This window comes from Artemia sp. Qi Xiang Cuo, chromosome 12, assembly GCF_049724085.1.
Source record: "Artemia sp. Qi Xiang Cuo chromosome 12, ASM4972408v1, whole genome shotgun sequence".
Classification (NCBI taxonomy): domain Eukaryota; kingdom Metazoa; phylum Arthropoda; class Branchiopoda; order Anostraca; family Artemiidae; genus Artemia; species Artemia sp. Qi Xiang Cuo.
The window spans coordinates 61,401,105-61,419,279 of record NC_142805.1 but is presented as its reverse complement, the minus strand read 5'-3'; the positions used below and the strand labels follow the sequence as shown (position 1 = coordinate 61,419,279).

Genomic DNA, 18,175 nt, shown 5'->3' with positions numbered 1-18,175 from the left:
ATATATGGTGCTTATGGCAGGAATGCTCGCATAAACTTCAGAGAGGGCTCATTTGATTGGAAAATGAAAGTTCTAGTTCACTTTTAAGCGTGAAAAGATATCGGAGGGTAACCAGCCTCCCCCCCCGCCCTTTTCCCCAAATACATCCGGTAAAAATTTTGAGATGGCTATTTTGCTAAAAATAGTTCAAAGATCATATAGCAAGAACTCCAGTGTCGACACAAACCCCCAGAGCCCGGGGGCAGGCGTTATAAACTATACTCTGGGGGCATAAATCGTTCTTATGGAAGGGATACTCGTATAAACTTTGAAGAGGGCTCATTTGATTGGAAATTGAAAGTTCTAGTTCACTTTTTAAGAGTGAAAAGAGATTGAAGGGCACCTAGCCCCTCCCGCTCCAAGCTCTTTTTTTCTCAAACCCATCTGATAAGAAATTTGAGAAAGCCATTTTTTTTTTAAGTTCAGAGACCATATAACGAAAACTGTGGGGTCGACACAGTCCCCCAGGACTCGAAGGCAGGCGTTATAAGTAATGCCCTGGGGGAATATATGGTTCTTATGGAAGGGATGCTCGTAAAAACTTCAGAGAGGGCTAATTTGATTGGAAATTGAAAGTTCTAGTTCAGTATCTTAGAGTCAAAAGAGATTGGAGGGCAACTAGCCCCCCTTCCACGCCCCTTTTTCCCCAACACATCCGACAAAAATTTTGAGATAGTAATTAAGTTGAAAACTGTTCAAAAGTCAGATAGCAAAAACTCAAGTGTCGACACAACCCCCCAGGGCCTGAGGACAGGCGTTGTAAGTTATGCCCTGGGGCAAATATGGTTCTCATGAAATGGATACTCGTATAAGCTTCAGAGAGTGCTAACTTGATTGGAAATTGAAAGTTCTAGTTCACTTTTTAATAGTCAAAAGAGATCCGCGGGCAACTAGCCCCCCCCCCACGCCTTCTTTTTCCAAACCCATCTGATGGAAATTTTGAGATAGGCATTTTGTAAAAAAAAAAAATAGTTTAAAGGTCGGATAAGGAAAACTCCGGGGTCAATACAACCCCCCAGGGCCCGGGAGAAGGCGTTCTAAGTTATGCCCTAAGGACATGTATGGTTCTTATGAAAGGGATGCTCGTATAAACTTCATAGAGGAATCATTTGATTGGAAACTGAAAGCTCTAGTTCACTTTTTAAGAGTTAAGAGATTTAAGGGCAACTAGCCCCCCCCCAAGCCCTTTTTTCCACAAACCCATTCGCTACAAATTTTGAGATAGCCAGTTTTTTTTTTAATTGTGTAAAAATTAGATAATAAAAACTCCAGTGTTAAAACAACCCCCCAGGGTCTAGGGGGTAGGTGTTGTAAGTGTTGTCCTGGGGGTGTGTATGGTTAATATGAAAGGGATGCTCGTATAAACGTCAGAGAGGGCTCATTTGATTGGATATTGAAAGTTCTGATTCACTTTTTAAGAGTCAAAAGATATCCAAGGGCAACTAGCCCCATCCCCCCACACACCCTTTTTTCCCCAAGTCTATCCAATAAAATTTTTAAAATAGCCATTTCATCAAAAATAATTCAAAGATCAGAAAAGAAAAGCTCCTGTGTAGACGCAACCCCCCATGGCCCAGAGGCAGGCGTTGTAAGTAATGCTCTGGGGGCATATATCGTTTTTATGGAAGGGATGCTCGTATAAACTTCGGAGAGGGTTCATTTGATTGGAAATTTGAAAGTTCTCGTTCACTTTTTAATAGTCAAAAGAGATTAGAGGCCAACTAGCCCCCCTCCCCTCCACACACTAAATGCATCAGATAAGAATTTTGAGATAGACATTTTGTTAAAAATAGTTCAAAGTTCAGATAACAAAAACTCCGGTGTTTGCACAGTCACCCAGGGCCCGAGGGTAGGCGTTGTGGGCTGTGTCCTGGGGGCATATATAGTTGTTAGGGAAGCGATGCTCGTATAAAACTGCTAAAGGGCCCAGTTCATTTGGAATTGAAACAATTAGTTCGCTTTTTAAGAGCTAAAAGTGATTGGGGGGAGCTAGCCTCCCCCCACACTCCATTTATTTTTTCCCAGAAGCACTTCATATAGAAGGAGTCGCCGTATAAATTTCAAAGGGGGCTCATTTCAAAGGGGCAAACTTCTTTCACTTTGATATTGTTACTTTGATACCAGTTTTGATACTTTTATGAATATTTGATTTTTTTTTTTTTTTAAGTTTGATTTTGAATTAAGAACTCTTTAAAAACTTTAAAATTTTTCCAAACAAAATTGAACAAAAATTAATTAAAAAAAAACTTTCCGACAAATAGGTTTTTCAAAGAAAAGTAAAGGCCATTTTAAACTTAAGCTCAGGAGATAAAAATACATGTTAAAATTCAACCTCAAAACGACCAGAAATTACTATAAAAGAATAAATGAAACCCAAAACGAACCGAAATTAAATAAACAATCATAGGAAAAAACATACAATAAGTAACAATATAAATAAATAATTAGATCTTAAAGCGAGTAATGCTTGGATTGAATATGAAAATCAAGCTTAAAACGAAAATAAAAATTTTGCTATTGAAGCATAAATGAAACGTAACACGAACAGAAATTAAATAAACAATCAATGCAAACAAACATACAATAGATATTAATGTAAATGAAAAATTTAATCTTAAAAAGAGTGAAACTGAAATTGAATATGCAAATCAAGCTTGAAACGAACAAAAATCACTTCAAACAAGAGTTTGGGTATTGCCTCCTTCTTTCACTGTAAAAGTCTAAAACCTGCTGCGTCATTGGTGCATTACTGAAAACTATATGCGTCTTGAACAGTTTTGGAAAGTATAAACAGCATCAAATTGAACATTTGATATACAATGATATTAGTCGTTGAAAGATCCATCAGTTCAAGAATTTATTTCACCCTAATTTTATTTTTATTTTCAATGCTGTAAGAACTGGAAAAGATAACATTTGTAGCAAAATTTGTTTTCAGTTAAGCACCAATGACGCAATAGGTTTTTGGTTTTTATTTAAAGTTAAGGAAGGGGGCAGTATCCAAACTCTTGTTTGTTGTGAAACTAAATTCGTCTTGAATAGCTTTAGAAAGAACTAATAAATTAAACTGAATATTTGATGTATAATGATATTAATTGCTGAAAGCTCATCAGTTCAAAATTTTACTATAATTTTAATGTTTATTTTCAACATTAAGTACAAAAGAAAATATTTGTAATAAAATTGCCTTTCAGCAAAGCGCCAATGACGCAGTAGCTTTTAGACTTTTACAGTGAGAGAGGGAGGCGATACCCAAACTGTTCTTTGAAGTGATTTGTTCGTTTCAAGCTTGATTTGCATATTCAATTTAAGTTTCACTCGTTTTAAGATTCATTTACATTAATATCTATTGTATGTTTCTTTGCATTAATTGTTTATTTTATTTCTGTTCGTTTTAAGTTTTATTTATACTTCAATAGCAAAATATTTTCTTCCGTTTTAAGCTAGATTTTCGTATTCAATCAAAGTATTACTTGCTTTACCATCTATTTATCCATTTATATTATTACTTGTTGTATGTTTTTGCTATGATTGTTTATTTAATTTCTGTTCGTTTGAAGTTTCATTTATACTTTAATATCAAAATATTTTTTTCCGTTTTAAGCTAGATTTTCATATTCAATCTAAGCATTACTCGCTTTAAGATCTATTTATTTTATTTATATTATTATTTGTTGTATGTTTTTTGCTATGATTGTTTATTTAATTTCTATTCGTTTTGGGTTTGAATTTTAAAAGGTATTTGTATCTGCTGAGCCTAAGTTTAAAATGGCTTTAACTTTCCTTTGAAAAACTTATTTTTTGGAAAGTATTTTTTTAATTAATACATAAAGGCTCGATCACCGGATTAAAATAAGACCAACAATTAATACTTATTTTGATTTTTGGCTTTATGATTGTTATATGGACTTCATCAAATTGGTCAATCGTCGTCTGATTTAATCGAAAATATTTCTATAGAAATTTGTAAAACTGTTTCAAAAAACAACAAAAAGAAATACACGAAATAACAGAAAATCAAACTTAAACGATTTAAACTACTAAAAGCTAGGAGTGTGTTTCTAAACTCCTAAAATAAATTACTATTAACTGGTTTTTATTCTATTATTTATTATTATTATTATTCTATTATCCATTATTATTCTATTATTATTAACCTATTATTATTAACCTATTATTATTAACCTATTATTATTGTTCGTCCAAAACGTTGAAGAAAAAAAAATTAGCCCCTCCTGCTTATTAACAACGTCCCAAAAGTGTTTTTAATTTTCTTATTATCCCCAAGGCATTATAAATTATAGTAGCGTCCGTGAAAATAATCACGACTATTTTGTTAAAATACTTTAACTCTTAGAAACTGGATTTTAAGAAAATCAAATTGAAAAATTTCAGGTGTATAAACATATCTTTAGGGAATATGTATTAAAGGATGACAATTTACCCTTAGAACAGTTAGGGTCTTTAAAAACCATATTATAAATTTCGATATGTGATCAAACTACACCTTCTTTAATTTCTACGATCATACGTTCTGTATTACGAAGCCAGAAAAGAAACATGCGAGAGATCAAAAACAAAACAAGAATATCGGAAAGCAAGAGAAATCTAGACGTAAAAAATCTGAATTCAGAAACCAGAGTAATTTAGTTAAATTGAAGTACTTTGCTTTAATTTACTAAGTACTTTAAATAACTGCATCTCTAAGGGTGTGTTCCAGGCTCAGCAAAAATTTACTAGAAGTTGCTAAAAACAATATTTTTCGTTCCAGCTGACGTTTTCGTAATAGCTAGAACGACAGAAAAGTAATTTTAAATTTACTTTCGCCGCACTTTTTACTAAAATTAGTTAACGGACATCTTTAGTGAAGTAAATATGCATCATTATAATAATTGGTTGTACTATCAGATTAGAACATGTTGAAACATTATTCGAATAAAAGAGAAATGGATACAATCGAAACTTATGAAGATTGTGCCCTTAGCTATTTCAGACGGTTCCCGGTGGATATCAACTTAAACAACTGCTGTGGTTAATGTAAAGCAAAGTCTAATCACCTACGGAACAAGTACTGACAAAACTCTCCAAAAGTGACCCCGCGTACCTCAGCGCCTCTAGACGCAAAGTGCTGTACTACTTAATCGCTCCGAGCCAAAATACCGAGTGACCGGGATGAATTGTATAATTACGGGTTTTAGTTGCCAGGTTCGCATAGGTATACAAAGGTTCACTTTTTTTGTGTGGAGAGGATAGGTTTTGTCAGTTCTTGTTCCGTAGGTGATTATACTTTGATGTAAAGTTAGTTGGTTTTAAAGCCTAGAACGCACCCTAATTACTTTGGAACCTAAGTACTTTTGACTTAAGGAAAATTTTAGCCGTTTCGGTTGAGAATCCTTCTCATAGGCTAAACATGATTATGTAGCATGATTATGTTCTCATAGGCTAAACATGATTATGTAGCAGTAAAATTGATATAGATTGTTAAAATTCATATTTTTGCTAAAAAAAAAAATAATAAGCAGATAGCAGATAGTCATGACTTATATTTCCAATATATAAGCTCCTGGCATCAATAGAAAGCAAGCTACTACAATACAGAGAGAGAAAAAATCATTTTTACTAAAGACCAATATTCACACACACAAAAATGATATCAAATAGACCTACCACGTGAAAATCTATGCAGATTTGTTTGTAGATTGACTCAATATTTTACGCACGAAAAAACAAAAAAAACAAAAATGCCAATTTTATAAATAAATAAAAAATAAACCTAGTGGGAACCGCGAACCAATACTTACAGAAGATAGGAGATAATAACAATCTTCTGATAGTACTTAGAGAAGATAATAAAGAAGTAAACAATATTTTAATTGTTTTTTAAACATACCTTTCATGAAACTTTTTACTTGGCCAGCATCGCTGTTCAATTTGTTCATTTCTATCAGCTTCCCGCTCGTGCTCTTTCATAGCTTCAATCCTTTCTTTCTTAGGAATTCTGAATACCTCCTTAAGGGACGACCATGATTCCAAGAGCTGCTTTGACAATTCACGGATCACCTTCATTGTCTCTGTTTCTAATGGCTCGTTATTGTCTTCTGATGCATCTTCTTCTTTCCTGCAAGAAAAAATATTGTAGATAATTCACTTGCGGAAGCTCATATAGGGGATGTACTAACCAGAATTTGGAAATAAGATTACTACAGCATAAAGATTCTATTTCATCGGCTTTAAACCAAAATTCTAAGCCTGAATATTTCACTTCAGCCCTTTCGGAACATATTTTTGATTGTCCACGCCATTTTGTTTGATAACGTCTCTTTGATTTCTAGGGACCGGGGTTTAAGGCAAAGTTTTCGCAAAACTCTTGAAATTAAGAAAATTTTATTCAAGAATATTGCTTTAAATCGTGACACGGGGGAATTTGGTTTGAACTCTATCTACGACAATTTATTAAAATCTGATAGAGTAAGGTTCAATTCATCCAATGTAGTTGACCATTGTCCAAATGTTTGTTCATTCAGTGTTAATGAACAGGATCCAGGAAGTTTAAAGAAACTAGCTTCCGTTTTTCCTTTGAAAAGAATTAGATTATCCAAGAAAATATAGATTTATTTTATTTCATTCATAAATTATTGTTTTAATTGTTTTAGTTAAGGTTTACTAATAATGATGGTCACTGCATATGTGACAGAAATATCTAGTATTTTTGTGAAAGTTATCACTGTCGATTAAAAGGATTTTATCCCTATTTGAACTTTTATTTAGACATATAGCATATAGTATAAGGTTTGAACAGGTTGGGAAGAAGCAGCTTGCGTAGCCGTGTTGGCCTCAGGTGGCTTAGTCTTTCAGGGAGTTGTTATTAGTACCAGTAGTAGCTGTAGCAGCAGAAGTAGTAGCAAAAGCAGCAGCAGGAATAGTAGTAGTAGTAGTAGTCATAATAGCAGAAATAGTAATATTAGTAGTATTAGCTTGAATATCAGTAGTAGTAGTAGCAGGAATAGTAGTAGTAGTAGCAGTAGCATGAATAGTAGTAGTAATAGCATAAACCGTAGTAGTAGCAGGAATAGTATTAGTAGTAGTATTAGTATATACGTCACCGTGAAAATCCCAAATCTGGTTAATGTCGACAACTCGGCATTCACCGGTGAATGTCCGAAATCTCTTTCTCTCAGCTTGGATTCAATTAGTTTTACGGGCCAGCTTTTTTAGTCTTATGCAAGCTATAATGGTAAAAGTTAAAGATAGGTTAGTTTATATTGGTTTTGTTTTGGTTAAATTTGGTTATAAATATCAGACCAGAATGGGTTGAAAACCTAAGCTAACCTCTCATCATCAAACGTCGCATTAAATTAAAAAAGTTGACGGGTAGGCTAACGCTGACTAGATCCAAGGAGATAAAAGGCATTTCGGACATTCAACGGTGAATGTCGACATTCGCGAATATCGAACATTCACGGTAACATATACATTAATAAATAGAACATTAATATATGTAAATAAACATAATAAATATAACTAAAAAAGAATATAATAAGATACATAATATAAATACACATTAGAGAAAGATAATACATAAGCATAAATTCTATTTTGTGTGGCTTCCTCCTTTCTTGTAGTGTTTCTGCTACATCCCCAAGGATAGCTAGAATTTATAACACATTGTTATTCCACCCAAATATAATAGACCTGCAACAGGCGCCCGCCAATATTTCATGGATGCTTTAATTACAAACAAATATTTATTTTCTTTGTCCCAATATTCAACAGTGTTTTATGGATTGCATTTTATCTTCAAAACTATTTTTGGCAGGTAATTTTTTAAATCGAAATCTGAAAAAGGGAAGCACAAGTTCCTACTCAAGAGAAAAATGAGAGATAATGTCCAATACTTCTCTATTAAAAAGGTTCTTTGTATATAAAGGTTCCATGGATAGGTAGTTTGTAAATACTTAATCGGTTCAATGTAATTACTTGATTTAATTCCATTCATTTTTTATGGTTTATGACACATGATTTACTTATAATTTTATGACGTACGATTTATTTTTATGACGTATTTTAGCTAGTCAATTACATTATTCAAAGGGAAAAACAGAGTAAAATAACCCCGCCTTTTTAAAACCTGGTTCGCTAATGCTTCGGGTCCTGAGCAACAAATCCGGATTGACAATGATAAGCATTTTCTAGAGAGAGAATGCAATTTCCTTCTTTTAAACCCTGATTGGTTCTTTTCTGAGTTATGTTTAGCCAGTGTGATACATTGAAAAGTTGTTGAGTCACAACATCTTTTACAAGTAATTTCTCAGTGTTCCTACATAGCATCGGCAAATATATTGTATTCCCAGTAGTTACGCTACATTAAATAGTTTTACTTTAAGCAAAGGCTATAGGTAATTATGACGATAGAAGAATTTAAGGATAGCCTATTCAAGGAGTATCAAACAAAGGAAAGTGGAGAAGCCCAATCTCCAACCCCCTTTTTTACAGACAACGCTTGCGTTACAGGACTATATCCTAAATACGAGATATATGTTTAGTATTTTCTAATTGTAGCAGTCAGTTTTAGTTTGGGACGAAAGAAATGTTACACAATTATCAACTTTGTAGCTTTACATTGTGTATTTGTCCGATTTTTACCCAAAAATGTACTAATTGCGATTTGCACTAACGTACAAATTATGAAAATTGTAATATGACCGATCACAGTCTTTAGCACATATTCTTCGACAAATGGTGTCCAGTAGGTTAAAAAATATGAGTGCTGAAGAAACGTCAGCTCCCTGCTTATTAAACAATATTTATAGTGTAAAAGGGAATATTACATTCACATATTTGCCTGTAGAAAGAGATAGAGGTTGGGGCAACCCTAGAGAACCAGAAGAACTACCGCCCCATAAAAAATAGACAGTTGAGTCCTAAAAACGAGTTTGAACCATTCAAGATTCCCCATACATTTTCAAGGCGGATTTACCTTAAGATAGGGATGGGGGTTAGCGCAACCCCAGACAAATTTACCAGTAGATAGGGATGGGGGTTGAGACAACTCTAAAAAACATAATATATTCGAAGAACCATCGTCCCATTAAAAATTAGACAAAAAAAAAACCGGGAATGATTTCTTGCCGATCCATTAGACGCTTTCAAGATGCACTTTTTTTCATAGTTGGAGTACAGAGCAAAGAGTTTGTAGAAAAAATAGAGAAAATGGTCGTTCTAACTAGACACTATTGATATTAGTGCCCTATTTAAGTAGCAAAAAAAGAGCAAAATGTTTATCTATCTGTTTCATTGATACAAGATTCAAAACCAAAATATTGGGAGAGAAAAGTGGAGCCGTATTACAGAGGAAGAAGAGAAGTCATGGGGGAGGTTGGGTAGCCCCTCGCGAATTAAAAAATGTGTATAACTAGTTATAACAATTTCGAAAAGATACTAAATAACACAGCCTTTTCAAATCAAAGTAAAATGGCGAAGCGAAAACGAACAAAATCGACCAAATTAGGAGGGGGCACCCTCCGCTCGTATATTATATGTTTTATCATCAAGATATTTGGCAAGGCATTCAACATTGAAATATTGTGATAGAAAACTGGAGCTGGACCAATATCTTACCTATTGAAGTTTTGGCATGCCAAATAAGCTAATTATGAACAGAAATTGAAATTTAAAAAATCACAATGAAAGTAACGAGCAGTATTAAAACTTGGAACAGAAAGTATACACAATGTGAGGGGGGATTCCTTAACCAGATCCCTGAAACCCTACACTTTACTCAAAAGGTAAATTTGTGCTGTACTGAAAGTATGTACAAATGCTACATATATACCAAGAGTGTTTTTTACCGATTGTCTTAACAAACATTTCAACAGAAAAATTCAATTGTACAATGATTACATAAGAAAGCCGTTTTCTTCAAAAAAAAAAATCTTAGTGTAAAGAGGGGGAGGCTGAGGAGGGTGGTTGCATCCCCTCTGGCATTTCTAAGTATAATTTGTGCATTTTAGGTCTTGAACTTGCTCTAAATTCATAGTGGAAAAGCTTGTTTTAATATTCAAGAACCATAAAGAATGGAAAATATTCAGATGAGGAAATTTGCCCAGGAGATAGTGTCTTAAAATGACTTCTATTTTCTTGGAATAGCAAGAATGCGATCCATATTAAATTAGGGCGATAAACTACAAGCGTCTTGTCAGCAAATCCTTGAAATATTTCTCTTTTCATTTAATTTAAATCCCAGGAGATTCAAGCTGATAAAAACATCCCAGTTTAAGCATATAAAACATTTCCACATAAATTAATTACAGAGAGTTTTGGAAAGGGGGAAGCCAGCTCACTAATTATCTGTTCAGTCGCAGAATTTATCTTACCTTGATAGTTTGTTTAAACCACTAAATTCTGGGAACTAAAAAAAATAAAATAAAAAAACGAGAAAATGTTACTATATAGTTATGAAAATTATGTATTTGTAATAAAACGAATGCTACGTATGTTTTCAGTTGGACCAATAAAACCCTAAAAGCTGCACATCTGGAGAGCATCTTTACTCTTCTGACAAGGCTATAAAATGAATATATAGTCACTGAGAAACAGAGAGACTACTTGTAAACAATTTTTTGACTCGAAAACGCTTCGTTCTTTTTATTCGCTCAGAATTTCAAACAGAAGAACCAATCAGGTGGAAGTTAACTTGTCATTCGTTTTATTGGCTTAAAAATTTACATAGGTTATTTGGTTCCCTGTTTAGCAGCAAAAAACCTTATTTGGTAAGCGTTTGATTAAGCCAATAAAGGAGCTACAGAGAAGGTCCTATCATCGTACAGTATACCAGAAAAATATATTAAAGCAATTGGCCAGTGGCATAGAGGGGGAGGCAAAGGGAGATGGCTTTCCTCGGAAGCAGGCTCTGAGGGGACATCAAATTGAGATTTTTTGCCAATACTCTGATCCATTTATGTGAGGGTGGTGATGGTAGGGGGAGGGGAACCGACATTGTATCTGGGCGCTGAAAACCCTAGTTACGCCTCTGTGATTAGTGCTATGTAGAGCCATATTTGCATGCAATTCCTAACCGCTTTTCAGGAGAATCATTAGTATTGGCAATATCTGGTTATATTTGAATATTATTCCAAAACCCTTTGGTACCATAGAACTTTTCATCTTCATAAACATGAAGATTCACCATGGAATGGAATGGCAAATTTAATTGAATTAAGAATAATAGTAAGGAGGGGGCGATCTTGTTTTGATCTAAGGGTCAAATTATATATTTTTAAAATCTCAGTGTAAATAACGTTTTCAGTAAAGCTGAGTGTTCTTTATTATGCTACATCTTACTTAAATTTATGAATAAGAGGCAATGAGTTAATGTATTTCTTACCTGCATTTTTTTTCTCAGCAGTCAACCAGAACACTATCTACAACAAGAATCTTAAGCAAAACAAATTTTCAGCCGTTTTATGACCTTGTCAGTCTTTTATGACATTTCAGATTCCTCCCACCTCTTAGTAAGTGTTTCGAGGAGTGTACTTTCTGAGAGATGGCTGCCATTCTCAAATCATTGTTAAAATAATATTAAACTTAAATGTAAGAAAAGTGAGTTTAAGGACGGAGTAACAGCCTCCCTTACACTTTTACAGTTATGTGGTTCATTGGTGACATCTATTTTAAGACAACTAAACTTAAATAAAGATATTATTTTAACAGAATTTTAAATTTTCGAAATCTCTAGCACATACTCTAAAAATGGTATATAGTTCTAGAATTTTAGCTGATTGTAAGTCAGACAGATCATGTTTTAGATGCCTGCAGCTAGGGCTTTACTTTGGGTACGCTTCAGCCTACTACCATTTCTATAACAATTAAAATAATCATTCAAATTTCATTGAGTTGTTGACTAGGCTTTTTCGAGCAGCTGAGGTTTATAACCTGGATCTAAAACGGAATTGTCATCTTTCTGCTTTCTGGGGTCTGAACTACCCCAGAAATTGGGGTATTTCTGCAGGTTAGAAATTGCGTTACATAGGGTTATTCCAGTATTCTATCATAGTTAACAATAAGAGTTAAAACTTTATTGAGTTGCTGACTAGGCTTTTTCAAGGCACTGAGGTTAATCAACCAGATCTATAATGAGGTGTCCTCTTTCTTTTGCATGAGAATGATAAGCCAAATCGTATTTTCGGTGCCTAAGCTAGTCCCTTATTTTTGGGCCATTTGTCGGCCCTGATCTAGTCCGTATACAAACCATCTACCATTTCCAGCATAACTGACAAATAATCGTTCTGATCTTCAAAATAATTCGGATCCTCCTTAATAATAATAATAATTAATAACCCACTATAAACATCAAGACAAAAATGGGGTAATGAATTAAATGAAAAAAAGACCAAAACAAAACAAAAAACTATCAACTAAAGCAAAAACAGGCGATGAGACCATTAAACTGCTGAAACTTTGAAATAGCAGATCATGACAACTCATGTAACAGGGCCAGTTTTGCCGTTATAGTTGGAGCATTTAAATTCTGCACAATTTTCCTATTCTTATACCACGGCGGCAAATAAAGCAAAAATCTCAAATACCGAAAAGGGTTCTGGTAAAACGGCTCTTTTAAATAAACAAGTAAAAACGCGAAAATAATAGCAATAGAACAGCCACACGACCCAGATTTTATTACATTTTGTCGAGCCAAAATTGAAGTTGTCATCAACTTAAGCTATCTTGGTCACCTAATTTCGAATGATGACTTCCTAGAAGCGGAAATGGGTATCCAAATTACTATTGCGTGTTCTGTTGTCGAAAGACTCAACGCTGTTAGAAGAACGCCCCATATTTCAAGGGATACAACTACACAACCCGCCCGCGAGCTAAATCCTACTCTATGTGGCCAAGCCATGGCCCCTCCGATCCACGATCATGAGCATGGTACAAGCCTGTCAGACGAAACAACTCATTCGAATCGAAAGCCTTCAATTGGACGACTAGTGTGCAGCAAAAACCTCCTTATTCTTGCTAACCAGGTACCAATTAGGAATCAAAATGCCCAGCAAACCCTCCGACGGTTTGGGCACCTCCTCCAGATGCCTGCGGCAGCTTCTGTTCGAATTATGAATGATCTCAATCCCACGTCAGACGGTTAGTCGCACCCAAAGGAAAGGCTTCGGACCAGGTGAAAGGACAGCCTGAGGATCTTCCTGAAAAGACCGACATAACCCGTTGACGAGGTGTCCCTCATAGCAGCAGATCAGTCCGCCAGAAGGAGTAAAATCACAAGCCTCTCTACGCCACCCCCCATGCATCCGAAATCTTGAGTCAAGTAAAGTAAGTCAATAAGGCTTCACCGTAAGCGGTACGTTATCCCGTCCATTACTATCACAACTAGAATTCCCATGGTAAAAGAGTTGAAGAGTCCCCTTATGCTTTAAATTTCCCATTAACTTGGTGACTTTAAAAACTTTGAATGACCCTTTTCTGTTTTAACCTGAAAATAAAATTATCTTTTAAATTAAACTGCGCGATTTTTTTTTTTCTAACAAATAATTCGGAACAGGAAAAATGTGCTCAAGAAATAGTGTTCCAAAAGTCATTTGTATGCCCATGCAAAAGAAAGAGACAATTCATTCTAGATCCAGATGATAAACTCCAACTCCTTGAAAAGCCTAGTCAGCAACTCTATAAAGTTTTTTTTCGTCTTATCTTTGATGTATTTTCTAAGAGATTGCCTTGGTCAAAAGCATTTAAGTTGTAGCATTTCAAACTATTTTAGACAAACCGATTGCAGAGAACTTGAAAAAGAAATGAAATCCTTTTACTAACTTTTGGTTGGAGTCAGCGGGGATTCCCACAAGGGGATGACCTTGTCTTCCACCTAAGGACTGAAGATTTTTAAAAGGCACAAACAAATGCACTATTTGTTTACGTTTTGAAAACTGATTCTTAGAAAACAACAGAAGATAATGGGTTTTTTTGTGAAGACAGTGTGTAACAATTTTCTCATTATCTTCTCTTGTTTTATATGATGGAAAAGCAGCATGGTCTTCGTCATTATTTACAAAAACTGATTTATTATATTTTTTTCGTGGTCCCCAGCCTTTGCGGTTTCATCCCACTTTCTAGGGCAATAATGAAGAACTTTTAAGATGACCAGGCCATGACGTTTTACAGATGAAGGATAACAGATTACTAAATATTTTTTGCCAATCCATATTGAGCCAAAAAAGAGAAGGTCATCTATAAGTAAGGTGAGAAGTCATAAGAAAGCACTTAAAGAAATTTGGAACTACAGGGAAGGTGGGTAGAGTGTAGCTTTGAGTAGATAGGTGTGGCTGAGGAGCGTGCAAAGCTGTGTTGCCCTCAGGGGGCTTGGTGCTGCAGTAAGTTGTTGGTAGGAGTAAAAGTAGTAGGTTGCCCGTGATTTCTGCTTATGCCATCGTGGCTGCAGGCTGATTTCGTGACTGGCTGTCAATCCATGACTAAGGCGATCTACTATGTGAGGACAGTCCAACCATGGGTGATAGAATTTGAGTCGATCAGTATAATTCTGCCTATATCCTGTAGTTTTTATATTTTTTTTTTTTTTAATTCTTATTTTATCATGTTTTAGGGGCTGGGGGTTGAGTTTTTCATGACAGGGTAAGGTTAAGGTCAAAGATAATAATTTTAAAATATGAAATTCGGTAACTGTGAGAAGGGTGTTCCGTGATGGAATGCACAGATATACTGGCTAGGACTGGGAGCTTTTCTTTAGTGTAATTTAAATAACATGGAGTCAAACTCCAAGTCGGAATCAAGTAAATTTAAAAATAACAAACTAAAATTTAAAATTTAATCACCACTTATTTCTACTTCATTGGGACATTATCTAATTTTGCAGATCATAATATTATTTAAGTAGCAATACTGGTTGCATTTCTTTCTGAAGGGGGAGGGCCATGTATGTATCAGGCATAATATTAGTCAATTGAATAGATTTCCCATAACTAATAGTTTTTAGGCGTATTTTTGTATATAGACTTGTATGTGCATTCTACCTATATCGCCATCTATTTATATTTTATTGGAACGTTATGTAACATTTTTTGGGTAATGTAAGAAAGGAATTCAGCGCGTCAGAGCTATTCCGCCTTGAGCCAAATTAAAGATACTAACGTTCACCGTTCACATTTTTAGAAGAGAAGAGAAATTTTAGAAGAGAAGAGATGAAAAAAAGAAGAAAAAAAAATGAGGTTTCACTTATTCAAATTCAAATTCATTTAATTCCAAAACAAGACATAGCTCTCGTGGGATACTAACGTTCATCGTTCTAAAGATACGTTCACCGTTCACATTTTTAGAAGAGAAGAGAAATTTTAGAAGAGAAGAGAAGAAAAAAAAACTGAAATTTCACTTATTCAAATTCAAATTCATTTAATTCAAAAACAAGACATAGCTCTCGTGGGATACTAACGTTCATCGTTCTAAAGATACGTTCATCGTTAGTATCTAAAGATACTAACGTTCACCGTTCACATTTTTAGAAGAGAAGAGAAATTTTAGAAGAGAAGAGAAGAAAAAAAAACTGAGGTTTCATTTATTCAAATTCAAATTCATTTAATTCAAAAACAAGACATAGCTCTCGTGGGATACTAACGTTCATCGTTCTAAAGATACGTTCACCGTTAGTATCTAAAGATACTAACGTTCACCGTTCACATTTTTAGAAGAGAAGAGAAATTTTAGAAGAGAAGAGAAGAAAAAAAAACTGAGGTTTCATTTATTCAAATTCATTTACTTCAAAAACAAGATATCGCTCTCGTGGGCAAAGCTCAAATATGATGTCTCTTAGTCATAATTAGCAAAATAAAGTTGCCTGATAAAACTTTGTCAGGATAAATAAACAAAAGGATACTTTTTATGTAGTTTTACTTAGTAGAAACTGAGGTAGTGCAGTGGATCGACCTCTGCTTGGCAATACGGGGCCCAGGGTTCGATCCCACCTACTTTAAAGTAGGGTGCAACCTTGCTGCCTGTCCCTGTAAAAAACAACAACAAAAAAAGGCAAAACAAAGGTCCACAACACAAACACAAACTCCTACCCTCAATGGCACTGGAGGATTCAAGCACATGGGGAAATTCAGTCGCAAAACAAAAACGTTGGTTAAGAACGTCAAAACGTTGATTAAACTCATACGTAAAACAGCCACGTGACATTATCATTTCTATAATGGATCAATCATGCTAAGCTATTTCTATTGTTATCCCTCTTTTGAAAAATTCTTCTATTGCCTAGTCAGCCGTTTCGTTAACTTCTTTTGTTTTCCTTTCATGTATTCCCTAGAAAATTCCCAGTGACATAAGCACTTAAGATCCGGAATTTAAAGCTATTGCCGATAAATTAATTATAAAGAAGCATCGGAATTGGAGATATAGCCGTTCGCAAAGTATTTATTTCCTCATAGGATTCTACCCCATCATGTGGGACTTTCAATTGGGGGGAAATGGTTGCAATTTAAACGAAAATAGACATAACAGAAAATACCATAATCCAATAGAAAATAATTATGGTGTTTTATAATGTAATACATAATTAATAGAAAATTAATAGAAAATAGACATAATTTAGGACAGTTGTCGACAATTAATTTATCATAAATAGTTCGAAATTCAGCGATTAATAGACCTAACATAAAGAAAGAAAAACGAGCAAAAACGGGGTTTTTAAAGGCCAAATGAATATACTGAAAAAAAAAACACAACAAAGCGAATATTTCGAGGTGGAGGAGAGGGTAATAATCAACAAAACATCATAACGCGAAAGCTAAAAAAAAAATTAAACAAATTACGGAAGAACATCCTGCTATAATTAAAAAATTATCGCTCAATATTTTGCACTTCAAACTTAAGGCAAAAAGCTCATTTACCAAGCATAGCAAATTTCTGCCAAAGCAGCAATTCTGACAAAACAGCTGTTTTATTGATAGAGAAATCATATTTTTTCTAGGGCAGACATATTATAGCGGTATGTAAAATACAGTTAACAGTTTGTAATATTTTTAGCAAACTGTTTTGGCCTAAAATAGGCCAATTGTAGTACCAATTTTAAAAATAAGTTGCACATTAAGTTAGAGCAAGACACCAGTTTTGGAACCTCAGCTTTTCCCTCTTTAAATGGCCATAACTTCTTTTAAAATTGAACAAGTATGTGGTGGCGTCAAACGCCGAGACATGTGCCCCACAACTTTATTGCCTCCACTCCATACATTTTGAAAAATACGTTTGTGTAATGTAACTAAAATACCTTTTTTGGTATTTTAATTAACAAAACGACAAATTCCCATCCCCCCTCCTCCCACCTTAGACTTTTGAAAATAATTTTGCCCCTCTAAATTTTCCTGAATAGACGCCGCCACAAATATGGACAATCAATGTATCAATTGACAATACATTTGCTTAGCTTTCCACTGAAAACATCACCCAATTTCGTTTCCCCATCAACTGATACTACCACATTTTTGATAAGTACAACCATGTCCTCTGTTCTGGAACATCTTTTTCCATATTACTTTCATTTTAATATTCCTTATTCCATATTACTATTTGTTTAACTTTTTCTTGTTTCAGGGTTTTCCCAACTGTTAAGGCTAGTGATTTGAATAATATTCGGATAAATAATTTTAAATCTTTTGTCTTTTTTTCTTCCACCATGGACAAAAATCAGTTTTATATTAATAATTTTGGTGATTCTGATATTGTTTCGAAGTTGGAAATATGGCATAAGAAATTCTCAGGTATAGTTTATGGGTAATTCCCCCCTCACCATCGTTTTATGGGCACCCCTAAGGTTTTATAGCCCCCGCCAAACATTAATTCTGCCCATGGTTTCATCCATTATTTTCAATGATTGTGTTTTTTATTGTTACTCCACCTTGATACTTGTCTTGTATTTAAAGGTTATAAATGAATAAACAAAATATGTGTACATTAGCTAGTTTTTTTGTTGTTTTTCTTATTGCGAAAGACGCAGTTTATTATTTATTTATATATATATATATATATATATATATATATATATATATATATATATATATATATATATATATATATATATATATATATATATATATATATATATATATATATATATATATATATATAT

General features: G+C 34.1%; 1 protein-coding gene across 1 annotated transcript in view; it reads right to left on the bottom strand.

Moving 5' to 3' along the window:
• LOC148946370 (uncharacterized) overlaps positions 1 to 18,175 on the bottom strand; it is a 127,051-nt gene that overhangs the window by 39,778 nt on the left and 69,098 nt on the right. Inside the window, exon 8 of the mRNA XM_089098414.1 lies at positions 5,930 to 6,157. Coding sequence (XP_088954540.1) covers positions 5,930 to 6,157 — 228 coding nt within the window. The remainder of the gene's footprint in view (positions 1 to 5,929; positions 6,158 to 18,175) is intronic.